Source organism: Cervus elaphus, chromosome 15 (assembly GCF_910594005.1).
Source record: "Cervus elaphus chromosome 15, mCerEla1.1, whole genome shotgun sequence".
Taxonomy (NCBI): Eukaryota; Metazoa; Chordata; class Mammalia; order Artiodactyla; family Cervidae; genus Cervus; species Cervus elaphus.
In genome coordinates this window covers 59,433,705-59,455,417 of record NC_057829.1, presented here as the reverse complement: position 1 = coordinate 59,455,417, position 21,713 = coordinate 59,433,705, and the positions used below count along the sequence as shown (strand labels likewise).

The window sequence follows — 21,713 nt, the reverse complement described above, 5'->3', positions numbered from 1 at the left end:
ACAGATCAATGTAATCCTTATCAAATTACCAAGGTCATTTTTTCACAGAATTAGAACAACAACAAGAAAAGCACTTAACAAGTAAAAGTAAACAGGCTGTTTTCAATACTGAGTAGAAGGGACTGTTAACATGCAAAAACATTGTGAACCTGTCCTTAGGCCAGTATTCATTTCACAATGCATTTGCAACCTCCAGTGGTCCAGTGCCATGTCTAATATTACGTAATAAACACACTGAAGGGAGACCAAACACTCTGAAAGAGTATACTTTTTAGAGAAAGAGTCATTGCCTTTGACTTTACACAAGCTGTAAGCTTGTCAATTCAAAACTATTCAAAGTCAGTAAGAAATGCAGTGAACTCATAAAACAATACTAGTATTTTCATTTCTTGAATTGGATTTGAAGATAAAGTGGTTATGTGTACATAGCCTATCATTATTAGGCTATAGAAAACACTGCTGAAAGGAATTATATAAAACAATGTTGAAAGATTAAAGAAAACTTATATAAATAAAGGTCTTCCCAGGTGGCGCTAGTGGTAAAGAACCCACTGGCCAGTGCAGGTAGATGGAAGAGACACAGGTTTGATACCTGAGTTGGGAAGATCTCTAGGAGGAGGGCGTGGCAACTCACTCCAGTATTCTTGCCTGGAGGATCCCATGGACAGGGGAGCCTGGCAGGCTGCAGTCCACAGAGTCAGATAGGACTGAAGTGACTTAGCATGCATATAAATAAAAAACCTTTCTTAATGTAGATCAAAACACTCAGTATTGTTATGATAGCTTTACTGAATTAATGTCCCAAAGAAGGCAGATAGGAAGTTTCAGAAATCCATCCCTCCACTGAAACAACTGGCCATGCACAAAGTATCTGAGTGACTACTTTGGGACTCTGTAAAACTAGTTACACACTTGCAGCCAATGTGCTTAAGTGTAATGTTTCGTAAATGTGACATTTCCCATGCTGCCTAACACTCCTCAAAACCCAGTTCCAAGGCAGACAGTTATGGGAAGCATGGACTGTATTTGTGGTGTACCCAGTGGATCTCAGAGCAGGAAACTAGACCACATTCTTCTACATTGGGACTGTGTGTTTGGATCATTGAGAGGCTGGCACAGAGAAAAACCACTGTTTCAATCTCCATGGCTTTCATTGAAAACATAAAGAGAATGCCTTCTTTTCCTATTGATATTTAGGTACAGGTATTTAAGAGAATCTTTGTAAGGTCACTATCCAACTAAGGAGATAATAGAACAGAAAGTCAAGTGACCATTCAAGATAATAAAATAGTCTTGGCAAAAATAATCTGGAAAAGTTACTACAAAAAGAAATGAATACAGTCTTCATCAAATAACAATAACAATTGTTAGAAGAGCGTAAAATCTTATTTCCAGAGTTATCACATCATATAAAACTTGTAAGTATAGTCCGGTAACAGCTGAAAAAAAATTGACACAAACCACTGTTGAGGAAGCCCAGACACTGGAATTACTAGATTAAAGATACATGTTAAAAGATACATGTTAAAGATACTAGATAAGATATTAAACATGTTAACATGTTAAAGATACTAGATAAGATACATGTCTTAAGTATGTGCAAAGAGATGAATTAAACCATGTACATAGAACTAAGAATATCAGAAAAGTATCAGAACAATAGGGAATATCAATAATGAGAACAACATTATAATAAAGAACCAATAGAAATTTGGGAGCTAAAAGTACAATACCAGAAAGATTTTAAAATTTACCAGAAAGTTTCTGGCATTGTGCTTTTTACAATAAACAGTAGTATACTGAAGTAAATCATTCACTACATCTAATCATTTTAAACTGTGTAGATAAATATCACATTTACAATGGAATATAATATAGCCATAAAAAGGAAGGAAACCTTGCAATTTATGATTGTGTGGATGGGACTTGAAGGCATTACGCTAAATGGAATAAATCAGGAAGAGAAAATAAAATATCATATTATTTCACTTATACATGGACTATAGGCTTTCTCAGTGGTGCAGTGCTAAAGAATTCACCTACCAAAGCAGGAGACACAAGAGACCTGGGTTCAAATCCCTGGGTTAGGAAGATCCCCTGTAATAGGAAATAGCAGCTCACTTCAATATTTTTGCCTGGAAAATCCCATGGACAGAAGAGCTTCATGGGATCGCAAAGAGTTCAGATACAACTGAGTGACTGAGCATGCACACATACGTGGACTATAAAATAAAAATCTGAACTCATAAATGCAGAGAACACATTGGTGACTATCAGAGATGAAAAGGGGTCAAAATGAATGAACGTGGTCAAAATTACAAACTTCCAGTTGTAAAATATAAATAAGTCCTAAGGATGTACTATACAGCATGATAACTATAGTTAATACTGTATTGTAAATTTGCAAGTTCCTAGGAGTGTAAACCTTAAAAATTCTTATCACAAGAAAAAAATGCACTTGTATGTGAGATGGATGTTATTTAGACTTATCGTGGTGGTCATTTTGCAATACATGCATATATTGAATCTTTATGTTGTACATCTAAAGCTAATATGTTATATGTTTATTATATTAATTCCTCAAATTAAAAATAAAAATGTACATTATTTACAAGAAAGTCACTTAAGACCCAAATACACATTGAATGAGAAAGAAGAAAAAAGATATTGCAAGATTGAGTAGCTAAATAAAGTCTTAAGAAGGCCTGTCCTCAAGAGAAGCTAGTTAACCAGAGCCTCACCTGCTGGGGTTTTATCAGACACTAACCAACTTGAGGGTGGAGAAATATCCCATCCACTTAGCTCTAGCATTCCATGTGGGAGAAGTGAAATTCCCAGCTCTAGCCCACTCTCGCTTTCCTGCCCCATCTAAGGAGGGAGAAAAACACTGAGAAACACACATGAAGTTTACAGTCCAGAGGCATAGACTCATTAAAATTTTGCAATCCTTATCAAAATCACTACTGCCTTCTTGGTATAAATTGACAAGTTTATTCTAATATCCACATGGAAATTTAAGAGACCACTAAAGCCAAAACTATCTTTAGAAAGAACAACAAAGTTGAGTTACATTTCAATTTCAAAATTAACTACAAAGCTAGTAATTAAGACCACCAGATGATGTGATACTGACATAAGGAGTGGCAGAGATTATTGACATAGAATTGAGATTACACAAGTAAACCCCCATATTTTGAGTCAACTGATTTTTGAGAAGGATGTCAAGATGACTCATGTGGGAAAAAGTCTTTTCCACAAATGGTGCTCACAGACACCAACTTTCAACTCCATATCTATGCCAACCCATTTTACTTTACACTCAATTAAAGTTTCTCTCTTCCATCTACCTACTCTTTCCCATCACACTTCTCTGCACTGCTGAATACAGCATACACCTATCTGAAATTCCCTCCCCTGTCCTTCAATGCAAATATATTATTATATTTCCAACCACTGGACATACAGGAAGGCCAGCTGCCTTAAACCATTCTTTTCCATTCCTTCACACAGTGTGTGCAATTACCGTGACCATCTTCATATTACAGCAAGATATTTTGCTGTATTATCAGCAAGATATTTGCTGATATTATCAAAATAATCGGACACAACTTAGCGAATACAGCTGCCTTAAACCATTCTTTTCCATTCCCTCACACAGTGTGTGCAATTACCGTGACCATCTTCATATTACAACAAGATATTTGCTGTATTATCAGCAAGATATTTGCTGATATTATCAAAATAATCGGACACAACTTAGCGAATAAACAACTTGTTTATAATTGTTTACATTTCACCTGAGGTGTCATTCTGTCTCTCTTTGGGTAGATTCTTAGTGCACAAAGAACAGGATCAATTTTTCTACTTAGCATGCACACAATAGGTATTTAAAATGCTTGCCTGACCATTAAAATAACTCTGGTGAATACAGAACTAGTCACTGAACCACAGAATGCACAATCGATCAGATAACTCAACTGTCATTAACATTTTACCTGCTCCATTCTGATCAGGAAACAATCAATATAGTCCCGAGGGTTGTTAATATCCAGGGATGCTTTGTGTTCCATTGCTTTCTCCAACACATAACTTTTTAAATCAGCAACATTTTTAAGTACTTTGTTATGACTTCCTGGTAAATAATCAATAAGTGCAGGGAAATTATTGCAAACCTAGGAGAGAAACAACTGTTAATTAAATAAAGATCACTTTAATAATAATTCTATACCATATGCCAAACCCTGGTCAGAAATGGTATTATAAGTATTAATATAATATGGTCTCTGTATTGAGGGAAATTCTTACTTTACAGGTACACAATTTGCTATACTGATAGATGTCTATGAGGGAGAACATTCTGACCAGGGATCAAAGATGATAAACATTTCCTATAATCATATATTTTATGTATAGTATAAAAGCACTCTTATAAAAATTATCTCATTTTCTTATATCAACTTTTCCCTACTATCATGAAATATGGGATGGCATGAAATACTAAGACTCACTTTTTGTAGATGACAAACAGCAGAGGTTAAGAGAGTTTGGACAACCTGATATCCAGTCCAGAGCTGGTCCCTGACATTTCTGCTGCTACCTCATAGACTCAAACATAATATCATATTTCAGGATTGAAAGAATACTAAAGTTATAACCAACCTAGACAACATATTAAAAAACAGAGACATTACTTTGCCAGCAAAGGTCCATCTGGTCAAGGTTAAAAAAAAAAAAAAAACCATGAAACTCAACTCAACGTGATAAAGTCACTGGGACCCAGAGCAATTAAGTGACCTCTGCAAGGTCACATCATCGTCTTTTAGGTAGAGGGCAGAACATGTCAGCTCAGCAAATCTACACCTGTGATGTTGGTTTGTGGTACCTACACCAAAAAACCCCAATCACCTTTATCATCCCCAAAGCAATTACCTTGTCAGTTAAGATGCAAACTGAAGCACCAAACATTCCTGTCCTAGTCAGTGTCCCCTGGCAGTACTCTCCCCCTGAGACATTCTTTTCCTTTCCAAACACAGATATTTCTGCCAACTTAATGTGCTAAAGAAGTCCTTACGTGGTGACTGGGTGACAAGACTTGTGGGCAATGGAAGGCTTTCCAAGACACGGAAGTCCTTCTACTGCTGTAGGCATACTTTCAGGAAGCTACCAAAATAGTTTATGGAAAGTGGCTTTGGAAATTGATGGGAAAACTGCAGAACAGTGTCAATAGGACTGAATTACAGTTCTGTATTCTGGGCATGAATTTTCCTGTCTATCATTAAAGGGCTCCACCATCATCCCCAGATGAGCACTCTGTGATTCTCAGCTCTGGGCAGGACTGTGCTGTTCACACATTCACCTCACAGCTTGATGTATCTGGACCTCATGGAGAAAAGAGCAGAAATGATTCCCAGAGAAGAAAGGACCTTGACCTCACCTGAACCCATGGAGAGCTCAGAATCCTGACGTTTTCATTCAATTTTTCCATTAGATCTAGTAAAATCGGATCTTTATAATCAAAACGGTTCTGGAAAATAATGGAGCAGATCACATTGCAGGGAGCACAGCCCAGGATGAAAGTGGGATCACAGGGCAACCCTAAAGAATAACAAACAACTTAAACATGTCATTAAAACATACACGAGACATTTGTATTTAAGATAACAGGTAAAGGTAATTTTAGGAACTCTAAAGCAATATTTTGGACTTCCTTGTGGCTCAGTTGGTAAAGAATCTACCTACAGTGCAGGAGACCTGGGTTCAATCCCTGGGTTGGGAAGATCCACTGGAGAAGGGAAAGGCTACCCACTCCAGCATTCTGGCCTGGAGAATTCCACGGATAGTCCATGGGGTTGCAAAGAGTCAGACATGACTGAATGACTTTCATTTTCACAAAGCAATATTTTACCTACTAATTCCCTTAACAACAAAGTATTACACATGCATAAAATCAACACATCACTTTTACCTTAACCTGAGTAGATCATTTCACCCTAGCTATGTAAATAATGGTTTTTGAAAAAAAAATTCAATTAAAACCCACTGCCTTTACTTGTACTATTTTCACCCAAAATGAATGCTAAGTTCAAGGGGAAAAAAAAAAAGAAAACAGTTTAAAAGGTTATTTTTACATCATTTTATAACCTAAATTTATCAGCACTGAATATTATCTGTTTGCAAAGTCTGTAGAAAATAAAGCACTGATAAAGAAAAAAAGAGAATAGTTGAGAACCTCAACATGCATTTTATATAATGAATAGTTGAAAGAATCATCTCTAGAATCAACAAGGAATTTAAACAGAGATTGTAGGTGAATTCATGTATTTGAAGGAACAGATTTTAAAAAGCAACAAGTATCCATGCTGTATGAGAAGAAAAACTAATACAAATGAACAATGTTGGCCACCACAACATTGTAAAGCAAAAATCTTCCAATTAAAAAAAAATAAAATAAATGAGAACAAGAAAAGTAACTTTTTATAAAATGGGTTTCTTGTCTAAAATATGAATTGTTGTTATTGTTCAGTCACTAAGTCATGTCTGTCTCTTTGTGACCTCACGAACTGCAGCACGCCAGGCTTCTCTGTCCATCACTATCTCTCTGACTTTGCTCAAGCTCATGTCCATTGAGTCAGTGGTATCATTCAATCATCTCATCCTCTATCACCCCTTTCCCTCAATATTTCCCAGCATCAAGATCTTTTCCAATGAGTCAACTCGTCGTATCTGGTTGGACAAAGTATTGGAGCTTCAGCTTCAATATCAGTCCTTCCAAAGCATATTCAGTGTTGATGATACCACTTTAATGACAGAAAATGAAGAAGAACTAAAGAGCTTCTTGATGAAAGTGAAAGAAGAGAGTGAAAAAAGCTGGCTTAAAACTCAACATTCAAAAAACTAAGATCATGGCATGTGATCCTATCTTCATGGCAAATAGACTGGCACAAAGTGGACACAGTGTCAGATTTCATGCTCTTTGGCTCCAAAATCAGTGACTGCAGCCACAAAATTAAAAGATGCTAGCTCCTTGGCAGAATAGCTATGTCAAAGGCAGACAGTGTTTTAAAAAGCAGAGACCTCACTTTGCCCACAAAGGTTCGTATAGTCAAAGCTATGGTTTTTAAAGTAGTCATGTATAGATGTGAGAGTTAGACAATAAAGAAGGCTGAGTGATGAAGAACTGATGCTTTCAAACTGTGGTGCTGCAGAAGACTCTTGAGAGTCCCTTGGACAGCAAGGAGATGAAACCAGTCAATCCATACCAGGTGATCTGGTATTCCGATCTTCTTAAGAATATTCCACAGTTTGTTGTGATCCACACAGTCAATGGAGAGAAGAAAAGTTTTACCCACCTGAATACAGAGTCCCAAAAAATAGCAAGCAGAAATGAGAAAGCCTTCCTAAGTGAGCAATCCTGAGAAACAGAGGAAAACAATAGAATGGCAAAGACTAGAGATCTCTTTGAGAAAATTAGAGATACAAATGGAACAGTTCATGTAAAGATGGTCACAATAAAGGACAGAAATGGCACGGACCTAACAGAGCCAGAAGATATTAATAAAAGGTGGCAAGAATACACAGAATAACTATACAGAAAAGATCTTCATGACCCAGATAACCATGATGGTGTGTACACTCACCTCGAGCCAGACATCTTGGAGTGTGAAGTCAAGTGGGCCTTAGGAAACATCATGTGAAAAAGATACTGAAGGTGATGGAACTCCAGCTGAACTATTTCAAATCCTAAAAGATGATGCTGTGAAAGTGCTGCACTCAATATGTCAGCAAATTTGGAAAACTCAGCAGTGGCCACAGGACTGGAAAAGGTCAGTTTTCATTCCAATCTCAAACAAAGGCAATGCCAAAGAATGTTCAAAGTATCACACAAATTCACTCATTTCATATGCTAGCAAAGTAATACTCAAAATTCTCCAAGTGAGGCTTCAACAGTATGTGAACCAAGAACTTCCAGATGTTCAAGCTGGGTTTAGAAAAGGCAGAGGAACAAGAGGTCAAATTGCCAACACCCGTTGGATCTTAGAAAAAGCAAGAGAATTCCAGAAGAACATCTACCTCTGCTTCATTGACTACACTACAGCCTTTGACTGTGTGGATCACAACAAACTGTGGAAAATTCTTTAAAAGATGGGAATACCAGACCACCTAACTTGCTTCCTAAGAAACCTGTATGCAGGTCAAGAAGCAACAGTTAGAACCGGACATGGAACAACAGACTTTTCAAAATTATGAAGGAAGTATGACAAGGCTGTATATTGTCATCCTGCTTATTTAACTTCTATGCAGAGTACATCATGGGAAATGCTGGGCTGGATGAAGCACAAGCTGGATCAAGATTGCTCGGAGAAATATTGATAACCTCAGATATGCAGATGATACCACCCTTATGGCAAAAAGCGAAGAGAAACTAAAGAGCCTCTTGATGAAAGTGAAAGAGGAGAGTAAAAAGCTGGCTTAAAACTCAACATTCAGAAAACTAAGATCATAACATCCAGTCCCATCACTTCATGGCAAATAAATGGGGAACAATGGGAACAGTGACAAACTTTATTCTTTGGGGCTCCAAAATCACTGCGGATGGTGTCTTAAACCATGAAATTAAAAGATGCTTGCTCCTTGGAAGAAAAGCTATGACCCAACCTAGATAGCGTAGTAAAAACAGAGACATTACTTTGCAACAAAAGTCTGTCTAGTCAAAGCTGTGGTTTTTCCAGTAGTCATGTTATGGATGTGGGAGTTCGACCATAAAGAAGGCTGAGTGTGGAAGAGTTAATGCTTTTGAACTGTGGTGTTGAAGAAGGTTGTGGGGGAGTCCCTTGGACTACAAGGATACAAAATCAGTTAATCTAAAGGAAATCAACCCTGAATATTCAATGAAGTACTGATACTGAAGCTGAAGCTCCAGTGCTTTGGCCACCTGATGCAACGAGCTGACGCATTGAAAAGACTCTGATGCTGGGAAAGACTGAAGGCAGGAAGAGAAGGGCAGGACAGAGGATGAAATGGTTGGATGGTATCACTGACTCAATGGGCATAAGTTTGGGCAAGCTCCAGGAGATGGTGAAGGACAAGGAAGCTTGGCATGCTGTGGTCCATGGGGTCACAAAGAGTCGGACACAACTGAGGAACTGAACAACAATAATACACAGTCAAAAGGTTTAGCAGAATCACTGAAGCAGAAGCAGATAGATGAATTTTTTTTAGAATTTCCTTGCTTTTTCCATGATCCCAAAAATCTTTTAAGTTAGGCTTCAGCAGTACGTGAACCGAGAACTTCCAGATGAACAAGTTGGATGTAGAAAAGGCAGAGGAACCAGAGACCAAATTGCCAACATATGCTGGATCATAGAAAAATAAGAATAAAATGTAAAATTTCTATTTCAAGCATAAATCCCAGGTAAGTAAAGCAGAAAAGGTAAATTGATGAAAATGTTTTAAAAATTGTCTCCTTAGGAATTAAATGTTTATCATTTCCTTTCGGATCAAAAATTAATTATTTGGGCAGAGTTGCCCTATGTGAACATCTGTGATATTGTTCTGTGTAGCTAGCAATAGACTAGTTTATTTCAATCAGTTTTAAATGCATCATTTAAACCAAAATTTTCATATTTCCAGTAAAGAAATCACATTAGAGGAAAAGTTTTCTTTTTTGGTAGGAGATCTATAAAACAAAATTGCTTCAATGAAATGATCAATGAAAATTCATTATGTCCAGAGATTAAATGTTCATATCTATAGATTAAGATTTACTTCAATTAAAAATCAACTGACAGAGTGACATAAGGAAAATGGTGAAATAGGAAGTCTTAGCCCTTGTTCTCCCTTAGAAACACTGATTTAGAAATTATAAATGCAATAAAAATTTTAATGAGGTTTCAGAATCCAGTTAAGTGTGGCAGTACCATAGATGAATACACAGCTAAGAACAGCCATATTAAAACTTATAAAAGTGAAATTTCATTTTTCCTGTATTAGCAACTCCCCCAACCTGGCATAACTCAATGCTGGAAGAGGATGTCCTAGGTGGTGATTACTCCATCGCAGGAAAGAGAAAGATGAAGCATGCATCCGAAGAACTGACTTTTCAGAGGCTTCTTTAGGAAATGGTTTCTATCTTAACTCACTTGGGGTGTTCTCAGAACTAGAATTGCATGGATGTCTGGGACCACTGAGAATAAAGGAAAGTGAGGATAGTGGTTTGCTATGGCCAGCATGGCTTGGCATAATCTAGAGAAACTGAACCACTTCAGACTTTTTCTTGAAGGGGATGGGAGAGAAGTAGAGCTTGCATCTGGTGCTCTGACTTTTTGCAGAGCTACCCAAGAGAATGGTATCTGTCTCATCTGATTCAGGGTATTAAGGGGGAACTTGCTGCAGACAGACAACAAAGGGAACAAGAGATTACCTGAAATGAATTTGGCAAGTTTTCTTAATTGTGAAATTCTACACTCAAGGTCAGAGAAGTCGCATCTTCATTTTCAAAAGAAAAAGGTTTCAGAGGCCCCCAGAATCCCTAGCCAAGATACCTGTGAGAGTTTTGCCTCATATAAAGTTGGCCCATAAAGACTGGGCCACAATAATGTAAAGAAATTATCTTCCAATTAAAAATAATTAAATTAAATTTAAATAATCAAAAAAAGAAGGCAGAATCATCTCTGAACTACCCATTTAAAAAAAAAAAAAGACTGGGAGGGTTGGCAATTTTTTTCAAAATCCTGGATTCCAACATTAAGTCACAAAACACAAAAAGAAGCAGGAAACATGGCTCAAAGGTAGAAAATAAATCTCTGGAAACTGATCCTAAAAAAATGGAGATATTACTTATATGAACAAAGAATTTTTTAAAATGTGATAAAGATACTTCACCAGTTCAAGAGGATGATTCATGAACAAAATGAGAATGTCAACAAAGAGACAAAATACAAAAAAGAATCAAAAAAGGACTTCCCTGGTAGTCTAATGGTTAAGAATACGCCTTCCTGTGCAGGAGACCTGGGTTCCATTCCTAGTTGGGAAACTAAGATTCTATATGCCTCAGAGTAACTAAGCCCAAGTTAATATTATTTAATCAGAAGATCAAAAGGGAAAAATATGAAAAAGAATGAAGAAATCCTAAGGAACTTACAGAATACCAATAATTATATCAATATGCATATTACGGGAAAGAGAGATAGAAAGGGACAGAAACCTTATTTGAAGAAATAGTGGCAAAAACTTTCCATATCAGGGGGAAAACTGACACTTAGATTCTAGAAGGCCAACACACTCTAACTAGGATGAACAAAAGAATCCACTTTGAAATACATTATAATCAAATTGCCGAAAGCCAAAGATAAAGAGAGAAATGTGATAGCAGCAAGGAAGTAGTCGCTTACAACAGAAGCATCATACAACTAACTAACAACAGGTTTCTAAGCAGAGATGTTGCAGGCCAGAAATGAGTGGGATGATACAGTAAAAAGAAAAAAAAAATTGTCAGCCAAGAAAACTCTTAATATATCTGGCAAAACAATTCTCCAATTAAGGACAAATAAAAGCTGAAGGTGTTCATCACCACTAGACATGTCTTACAAGAAATGCTAAAATGAGTCATTAAAGTTGAAACAATAGGACACTGAACAGCAACACAAAAGCACAAAAGTATAAAGCTTGCTGATATAGGTAAATATATAGATGAATCCAAAATCCCACAAGAATGTAGAGGTGGTGCATAAACCACCATTACCTCTAGTATAGAAATTCAAAGATAAACTGACAAACCTTTACCTAGATTATCTAAAAAAAAAAGAGAGAGAGAGAGGGCAGGGACTTCCCTGGCAGTCCAGTGGTTGAGGCTCTGCACTTCTGATACAGGGGGCATGTGTTTGATCCTTGGTCAGGGAACAAAGATCCCACATGCCATGCAGCCAAAACACAACAAATAAATAAATGGATGAAAAGGTGTACAAGAAAGTCTCACTCCAAATAATAAGTGCTATTTAAAATTTTTTAATTACATGTGTATTCATGTCAATGTATGACAAAAAACCACTACAATATTGCAAAGTAATTAGCCTCCAACTGATAAAAATAAATGGAAAAAATTTTTAATTAAAAAAGAAAATTCAAATGAAAAACAATCAGAAGTGAAGATGAGATGTTACAACTGATACCACAGAAATACAAAAAATGTTGAAGCAACTACTATGACATCAACAAATTGTATATCATAGAAGAAATGGATAGATAAGCTGTTAGAACTGAATCATGAAGAAACAGAAAATCTCACAAACCAAAAATGATAATGTTGTTAAATCAGTAATCAAAACCCAACAACAAAAAAAGCCTAGAACCAGATGGTTTCACTGGTGAATTGCACAAACATTTAATGATTAGAAACATTGCCAATCCTTCTCAAACTCTTTTGAATGTATGCAAATTTATCAATGCGATATACCACATTATTAAAATGAAAAGCAAAAATCATCACAATCGATGTAGAAAAAGCATTTGACAAAATTAGAAATTCTTTCTTGATAAAAACACTTCCATATTCCTCAACATAATAAAGTGATATATGACAAACCTATAGTTAACATCATACTCAAAGGTGACAGTCTGAAAGCTTTTCCTCTAGGATCAGGAAAAATATAAGATTGCCCCCTCTTACCACTCCTATTCAACATAGTACTGGGGGTCCAGGCCACAGTTATCTCTCAGTAAAAAGAAATAAAATGTGTCCAAAGGAAAAAGAAGAAGTAAAAAATGTCTGCTTGCACATATGATCTTATCTATGGAAAGCCTAAAGACCCTACTAAAAACTGTTAGAACTAGTCAGTGAATTCAATAAAGTTGCAGGATGTGAAGTCAACATAAAAAATGATTTGCAAAAAAAAAAAAAAAAATGATTTGCATTTCTGTTCATTAAAAACAAACTCTCTGAAAAAGAAATGAAATAATCCCATTTTTACTCACAATAAAATGATAAAATACTTAGTAATAAATTTAACCAAAAAAATAAAAGTGTTGTATACTGATCTCTCAAAGACACTAATGAAAATAATTAAATAAGGCATGAATAAATGAAAAACTATTTAGTGTCCATGAATCAGAAGTATTAATACTATTGTTATGTCCCTAATATCCAAAGCAGTCTGTAGCACTGTAATTCTATCAAGTTCTATCAAATTCTAATGGCATTTCTTACAGAAATACAAAAAATAATTCTAAAATCCACATGGAATCACAAAAGAGCCCAAATACCCAAAGAAGTCCCAAGAAGAATGAAAAATGCTGAACACATTCAAATTTCTGATTTCAAATCATATTACAAAGCTAAGATATCAATAAAGCACTGTGCTGGCATAAAAACAAACACATAAACCAATGCAACAGAATTCAGAGCCCAGCAATAAACCCATACATATATTATCAACTAATATTTGACAAGGGAGCAAAGAATACTTAAAGGGGGAAGGATAGTCTCTTCAATAAATGGTGTTGTGAAAATGGGAAATTCACATGCAAAAGAATGAAAGAGGACCCTTATCTTTACCACTCACAAAAGTTAACTTTAAGTGGATTAAAGACTTCAATGGAAGACCTGAAAGCACAAAACTACTAGAATAAAGCTTCGAGAAAATACTCCTTGAGAATGGTTTTGGCAATGTGATTTTTTTAAAGTGACACCAAAAGCACAAGCAATAAAATCAAAAGTAAACTGATGGGACTACCTCAAAGAAAAATGCTTTTCTGCACAGCAAAATAAGTATGAAAGGAAATCTACAAAATGTGAGAAAATATTTGCAAACCATATTTCTTATAAGGGGTTAATATCCAAAATATATAGAGAACTCATAGAACACAATAAAAAGAAAAGCAACCTGGTTAAAAATGGGCAGAGGAACTGAACAGACATCAGACATTTATCCCAAAAGACATGCAAATGGCCAACAAGTGCATAAAAGGTTCTAAACATTACCAATTATCAGGAAAATGGAGATCGAAACCACAAAAGACACGTTAGAATGGCTGCCATCAAAAGTCAAGAGATATCAAGGGTTGACTGCGATGTGGAGAAAAGTGAACACTTAAACACTATTGGTGTGAATGTAAACTTCTACAGTCACTATGTAAAACAGAGTAGAGGTTCCTCTATATATTAAAAATAGAACTACCATATGATTCAGCATTGCTACTTCTGAATGAAATGAAAACAGAATATCATAGAGGTTTCTGTACTTCATGTTTATTGCAGCATTTTTCACAATATCTAAGATATGCAGACAAAGAAGTCTCCATCAGCTGCTGAATGGATAAAGAAAAAATAAATATACACACAGAGTTGACTCTTGAACAACATGTGAATGGAGCACTGACCCCCATTCCACCTGGCCACAGTTCAAAATCCATGCATAACTTTACAGTTGCCCTTCCATATCTGCAGTTACATATTCCAGGATCCAAGCAAGCATGGGTCATGTGGTACTGTAGCAAGTACTTACTGGAAAATATTCACATATATGTGGACCAATGAGTTCAAATCCATGTTGTTGAAGTGTCTACTGTATATACATCACTTTAAGTGCAGCACTTGAGTGATATATACATACACACACACACACACAAGGTGGAATACTATTCAGCCATGAGAGGAAGGAAATGCTTGTATTTGCTACCACTCAATATATCGTGAGCATATTATGCTGAGTGAAATAAGACAGACAAGACAAATACTTTATGAAATCACTTATATGTGGAATCTAAAAAAACAAAACTAACTCATAGAAACAGAGTAGAAGGATGGTTTCTAGGGGGCAGGAGGTTGGGGAGATAAGGAGATGTCGCTCCAAGAGTACAGATTTCCAGTTAGAAAATGAATCAGTTCTTAGGAATGTAATGCACAACAATATTATTAGAGTTAACATAGCCATATTACATACCTAAAAATTACTGAGAAATTAGCTTTTATGTGTTCTCTAAAGAAAGGTAATTATGGGACTTGATGGAGGTGCTAGACAATGCTATGGTAGTAATCTATTGCAGTATATGAGTATATAAAATCAACATATTGTATACTTTAAACTTACACAGTATCAATTATATCTCAATAAAGCTGGGGGGAAATATTGCGTGTAGACCACATGCATTCAGGAAGTTGATTTTTTATGAGACTGATGCACTGCCTACTGTGCTAAGGAGGCAGATATTGGGAAGTTGATTTTTTAAAAACCTGGATATGTAGGTGTAGTTACAGCTACCACATAGGGAAAATGTATGGTTCAGTAGAAAACTATGCACTATCTATAATTCACCCTTCTATAATTCTATGGGAGTTATTTTGCAACTTTTTCAATTTTCAACAATAGATAGTGACACAAAATAATTCTTATCTCTAAACATACAAACTCTGTTCTGTAGAGTAGAGATTCAGTTGACTTTCCTACCTAGTTTTGTCTTCATTTGCACATTCATATCAACATTTTTTCACTCTAAATAAATTTGTACTTTCCCATCCTTGTCCTATAACCTGATTGGAACACTCTGTTACTACTTTTTGTAACTGACTTCCTCATTAATGAGTTATATAATATTTTTTTACTTGTGTTCATTTAAAAAAATAAAGAAGATTGGTCAATAGGTATCTGAAATGACGCCACCATCACTAATCATTAAGTTTTGTGCTTGTCTCAGCTTATCAATAACCAAAGGTGTGGTTGGACTAGCCTTTGTGTACATATTTTGACTGTGGAGGCTCCTCAAAAATCAAAAATATTCAATACAATTATTGTATTACCCAGAAGTCCCATTTATGAGTTCTTATTCAAAAGAACTGAACTGATTTGGGATCTCAAATAGATATAGCCGTGGGGTGGAAAGAACCTAAATATCCCTCAATAATTAGCAAAAAATCAAATATGCAAATACACACACTGGAATACATTTCAGTCATAAACATGAAAGAAATCTTGTCACATACTACAATATAGATGACCCATGAGCATATTTTGCTAAATAAAAAACTCAGTCATGAAAGGACCAATGTTGCATAATTCCACTTAGATGAAGTAGCCAAAGAAGTCAAAGTCACAGAAATAGAAAGTAGATTGCTGGTTAGCAGGGCCTTGGGGAAAGGAAATGGAGAATCCAATGGGTAGAGAATAACAGTCATGAAGGATGAAAGCTCTAGAGGCTTACTGTGTGATTATAGTTAATAATACTGCCCTGCACACAATAAAATGTTAAGAGGATAGATCTCGTGTTACATGTTGTTTAGTATAAAAAACTTTTCAAGTGTTGTAAAGAAAGGTAGGGCATGGAACAAAAGGAGCATGTATACTTAGTGGTTCCTATGCCAATCTCCCTTATATTCCATGCTTGTAAGGATAAAGTAAAGTTTATTTTACTTTATAGGTAGAAGGTGATTATGAAAACTTTGGGAAATTTCATCTATATGTGATTCACATGAAATCTGATTTTCAGTCTTTACTTTTATTTAATTCTTTAATTATTTTATTTTATTTAATAAAAAAATTAAAACAGTGTAATCTGTAATACAAGCTGAAAAATCAGAGTCATTATGACAAATACTTCGTGCCTGGTAGTGGGAAGTAAATAATTACCATAAATTTGTTATCAAAACCCAATAACGATGAAACAAAGTTTGGTAAACTGAAAACAGATTCAAATTCTAGTTCAAGAAGGCAGGGTAAAAAGGTATTCATTAGGTTGAAATCTAGTTAAATAAAACATCTCATATTAATCACTTGGTTTGGTGTATTGTGCCAAATTATGATGTAGCATATACTTTTTCAAAACATAAATATAGTGAGTATTGAGTAGCAAGAAATAATTGATGCTGGTGTCTTTAAATAGTGCTGCCTTTACAGAGAGGGCTTCCCAGGTGGAGCTAGTGGTAAACAGCCTGCCTGCCAATGCAGGAGACTTAAGAGGGAAACACAGGTTCAATCCCTGGGTAGGGAAGATCCCCTGGAGGAGGGGACAGCAACCCACTCCAGTATTCTTGCAAGGAGAATCCTATGGATAGAGGAGCCTAGTGGGCTACAGTCCATAAGGTCACAAAGAGTCGGACATGACTGAAGGGACTTAGCATGCACTCGTGCCTTTACAGAGGAACTCAACGATTGAGGAGAACTGAACTGAGATATTCCTAATGGACTGAAATCATAGATGACATAACTATTGGCCAGAACTGTAGGACTGGATCCTGGAGTAACTGTCAGTTATTTCTGTGAGACTGACTATAACAATATAGTTCAATTAAGTAAACACATATGACACTTGGTTCATGCTCCATAAGGGCATAAGGAGGTCATTCCCACCCTGTCCACTTAACAAGTATTCCCTGGTGAAATGCTCCAAAACAGATAACCACATTTATGATACAGGAAAACCACTGCTCTCTCTTTCATGAAATGACTCAAAACTATTCTTAGCAATTTCTGATATTAAAACAAGGCTCAGGAGACACTATGAATAGATGACCTTTTGTAACCACACAGTATGTGTAATCATTCAAGTCCACACATAGCAAGCATAGATACACAAAAGCCCACTTCGTTCTCTGCTTCAAACCCTCTCTCCTCCACATGAGGGCTGACAGTCATGACCCATAGGAAAGGTGTGGCCTATCCTGAAATGCTTCCAAGGGGCATCACTGGAGAGAGAGAAGACTTAATGATAGAGTTACAGAGCATAGAATCACCCACCACTGGTTTTTCTCAACTCCTCCACCAGGCAGCGGGCTTCCTCTTGAGTTCGGTCCTCAATGCTCCTCTTCCCCATCCCAAAATTTCTCAGGGTCATGAGGGAGAAGCGCCGCATCTCCTTCCAAGCCTTCCCATTGCTGAAAATGATTCCTACCAGGAGGAGAAACAGAGACTAGGAGGGAGGTCCAAGGGAAGGAGAAGTAAGCTGACACTTGGCAGCCTCCCACATGGATGAAGCTCTGCTGGAGAGCTCTTCAAATTCCTGTTTCCATCCTGCCCACTTCCATTGCCAATGCTTAACACATACCATTTCCTTTATTAGCTCTTTCAGCCAATGGAAATATGCCTCTTCCAGAAAACTCCTCTCCCAGATCAATCAGGGCTTCTTTCACTGCTTCATATCCATGCAAGACCACGACGGGCTTCACACCAAAATTCACAGTGAACACAGGGCCGTAGACTTTTGAGATCTGTGAAAGGAGGTGCACAAAAGAGCAAAAGAAGTCAATATTTGAAACTATATTGTGCCTGAGGCAGAATGTTATCATCCTACTATTATGCTTTCATTCTGCCACATACAGCCTAAATATTTTTGAATTTAATACATAAATATGATGGCGATTGTTACAGTTTCCATTTACGGATGGCCCATTATGCTAGGCGATGGCCCAAGTAACTGGTACCCAGATTATAATTAATCCTCATATTAGCAACTTCAGCAGGTTTATTTGCCTGGCTTATAAATAAGGAGTACATCATGAGAAATGCTGGGCTGGATGAAACACAAGCTGGAATCAAGATTGTCAGGAGAAATATCAATAACATCAGATATGCAGTGACACCACCTTTATGGCAGAAAGTGAAGAGGAACTAAAGAGCCTTTTGATAAAAGTGAAAGAGTAGAGTGAAAAAGCTGGCTTAAAACTCAACATTCAAAAAACCAAGATCATGGCATCCGGTTCCATCACTTCATGGCAAATAGACGGGGAAACAATGGAAACAGTGACAGACTTTATTTCCTTGGACTCCAAAATCACTGCAGATGGTGACTGCAGCAATGAAATTAAAAGCGCTTGCTCCTTGGAAGAAAAGCTATGACCAACCTAGACAGCATATTAAAAAGCAGAGACAAAAGTCCATCTAGTCAATGCTATGGTTTTTCCAGTAGTTATGTATGGATGTGAGAGTTGGATAATAAAGAAGGTTGAGTGCTGAAGAACTGATGCTTTTGAATTGTAGTGTTGGAGAAGACTTTTCAGAGTCCCTTGGATTGCAAGGAGATCAAACCAGTCAATCCTAAAAGAAATCAACCCTGACTATTCATTGGAAGGACTGATACTGAAGCTGAAGCTCCAGTGCTTTGGCCACTTGATGGGAAGAGGTGACACATTTGAAAAGACCCGGATGCTGGGAAAGACTGAAGGCAGGAGGAGAAGGGGACAACAGAGCACAAGATGGTTGGATGGCATCACTGACTAAATGGACATAAATTTGAGCAAGCTCCGACAGATGGTGATGGACAGGGAAGCCTGGCGTGCTGCAGTCCACAGGGTAGCAGAGTCAGACACAACTGAGCAACTGAACAACAACAACAATAAATAAGGAAACAGGTTGGGGAATTCCATTTCCTTCCAGCGTCCCATGGGTACCACATAGAAGATTTAAATTTGAAACTCTTATTCACCTTCTGATCCTTAAGGAGCAATGCATCAATCCCCGAGGCCCACCTTTAAACCATCACCTAACTGACTGCTTCAGAACCACGTGTAGGGTTCTTCCAATGGGAATTCATATTCCCTAGCCCTATGATGAATACTAGAATTCCATATTTTAAAAAATAAATTCAGATAACTCTAATGCGCAGCTTAGTTTGAGATCCACTGGTGTCACGAAGCATCATAGAGGCAGTATCAGGACATGCATATCTCATGGAGGAACAATATCTTCCATCCTGCAGTATTCACAGGGTACAGACAGCAGCTTCCTGCAGAATCCAAATGAGTGCTGCTGCCCCCAGTGGGACCCTGACTGGTGACTTCTTTCTCTCATTCACTCGTGCTTGTGCTGAATGCAGAGCTATTTCCTTAACAACAAGCACAATGTGCTTCTTCAGAAAAGTTTTATTTTCATGGCCATTTTTTACAAAACACACAGCTTATATAGTAAAAGACTTCTGCAAGGAAATCTCTAATCACAAAACACTTATCATTTACTTTCAGTCCCAAACCACAGCAAATGGCTGTGAAACAAAGAAGGGAAGTAACACTTGCAGCTTTTGCCAATTTATTATTTTTATTCTATTACATTATGCAAAGACAAATATTTCCCTACTCACAAAAGACATTACTTTGTTTCTTACTTATGACAATGACAGGCCAGAGAAGGCAAAAGAAATACTAGGATTTACAGGGAGTAATTTGCTGATCTGTTTTAACAACGTGCCCAGGACTTTCCTGGTGGTCCAGTGGTTGAGAATTCACCTGCTAATGAAAGTTCAATCCCTAGTGCAGAAGGATTCCTTATGCTACAAGGCAACTAAGCCTGTTTTCCACAACTCTTGAGCCCATGTGCCCTAGAACCCATGCTCCACAACAAGAGAAGCCACCACAATGAGAAGCCTGTGCACCATGGCTAGAGAGTAGCTCCAATCTGCCACAACTCAAGAAAGCTTGTGTGCAGCAAGGAAGACACAATGCACTCAAAAATAAATAAATACACATTAAAAAGTAAAAGTAAAAAAAAAAAAAAAAAAAAAAAAAAAAAAAAAAACAATGTGCCCAGAGAAATATATATGATTTTTAAAACTGGACTTAATTTACTTACCCTTTTCAAGCCACTGGAGGAACATGAAGTCTACTTACATTGGTTAAAGATTTGCTGATGTTCTTAACATCTAACTGTAGGATGTTTCCAAGAATCGGGAGAGGAGTGGGGCCCGGCGGGAGCTTCCCTCTCCCAGAGCTCTGTTTCCAGAGTGAGAGGAGAAGCAGAGAGCAGAGACAGAGCACCAGGGCCACAGCCAGATCCATTGACGCCGTCTCTTCTCACTCAGACAACTGTGAGCCTGAAACCTAAGTCCCTGCTGATTCAACACTGGTCTCTCTGACTAAAGGTATCAATCAATCATATCCACTTTATACACTATTTTGAGTGGACTTTGGCCACTGATAAAGATAAAATTAAAGTGTCCTTTAATCTTGTTTTCCCTCTGTCCAGTGATGACTTTGGAGATTGTCATTTACTTGTACTGGGCTGGGATCCATGTTTGATAATTAAAAAAAAAAAAATCCCACTGTGCAGTCAGGATTGAGAACCACTGAAATAAATAATTTGATGCCCAAAAACAGCTCAAAACTCTGGATTCAAGTCAATAATCAGTTGCAAATTTATGACTTTGAAGACAATCAGTATATTCTATGCCATTTTTATTTATTTATTTATTACCAAATTAAACAAGTTTATTGGAGTATACTTGATTTACAAATGTTAGTTTCAAGTATACAGCAAAGTGAATAGGTTATACATATACATATATCCATTCCTTTTATCCTTTAGATTATTTTCCCATATAGACAATTATAGAATATTGAGTAGACCCTCTTGCTATACAATAAGTCCTAATTAGTTATCTATTTTTCATTTTAAAATATTTTTAATACTTTAAATTCTGAAAGTATGATGCCACATTTACAGGCAACATGGAAAATATAGAACAAATTTGCATATATTTCCACTGTGTACTGCAATGATCTTTTTAAGTAGATAAATTAACGTTTTTAGTTGGAGTTTCAATATCAAATTCTCAATAATTAATAGAATGAATAGAAAGAAAAGTAGAAGTATACAGTAGATCTGAAAAGCACTATGAACCTATTCAACATAGCTAGATTTATACAATTTTCACACAATAGCAAGATACAAATTCTATTCAAGTTCCCATATACTATAAACCAGGAGACAGTGGAACATATCCAGGGACATAAAACAAGG

General features: G+C 36.7%; 1 protein-coding gene across 1 annotated transcript in view; it reads right to left on the bottom strand.

Moving 5' to 3' along the window:
- LOC122709268 (cytochrome P450 2C9-like) overlaps window positions 1-20,809 on the bottom strand; it is a 34,454-nt gene extending 13,645 nt beyond the window's left edge. Inside the window, exons 1-5 of the mRNA XM_043926489.1 lie at window positions 20,585-20,809; window positions 18,031-18,193; window positions 17,724-17,873; window positions 5,435-5,595; window positions 3,996-4,172 (exon numbers count right to left, since the gene is read on the bottom strand). Of these exons, the coding sequence (XP_043782424.1) occupies window positions 3,996-4,172; window positions 5,435-5,595; window positions 17,724-17,873; window positions 18,031-18,193; window positions 20,585-20,752 (819 nt within the window). The 5' untranslated portion in view covers window positions 20,753-20,809. The remainder of the gene's footprint in view (window positions 1-3,995; window positions 4,173-5,434; window positions 5,596-17,723; window positions 17,874-18,030; window positions 18,194-20,584) is intronic.
- Window positions 20,810-21,713: the final 904 nt, after the last annotated feature.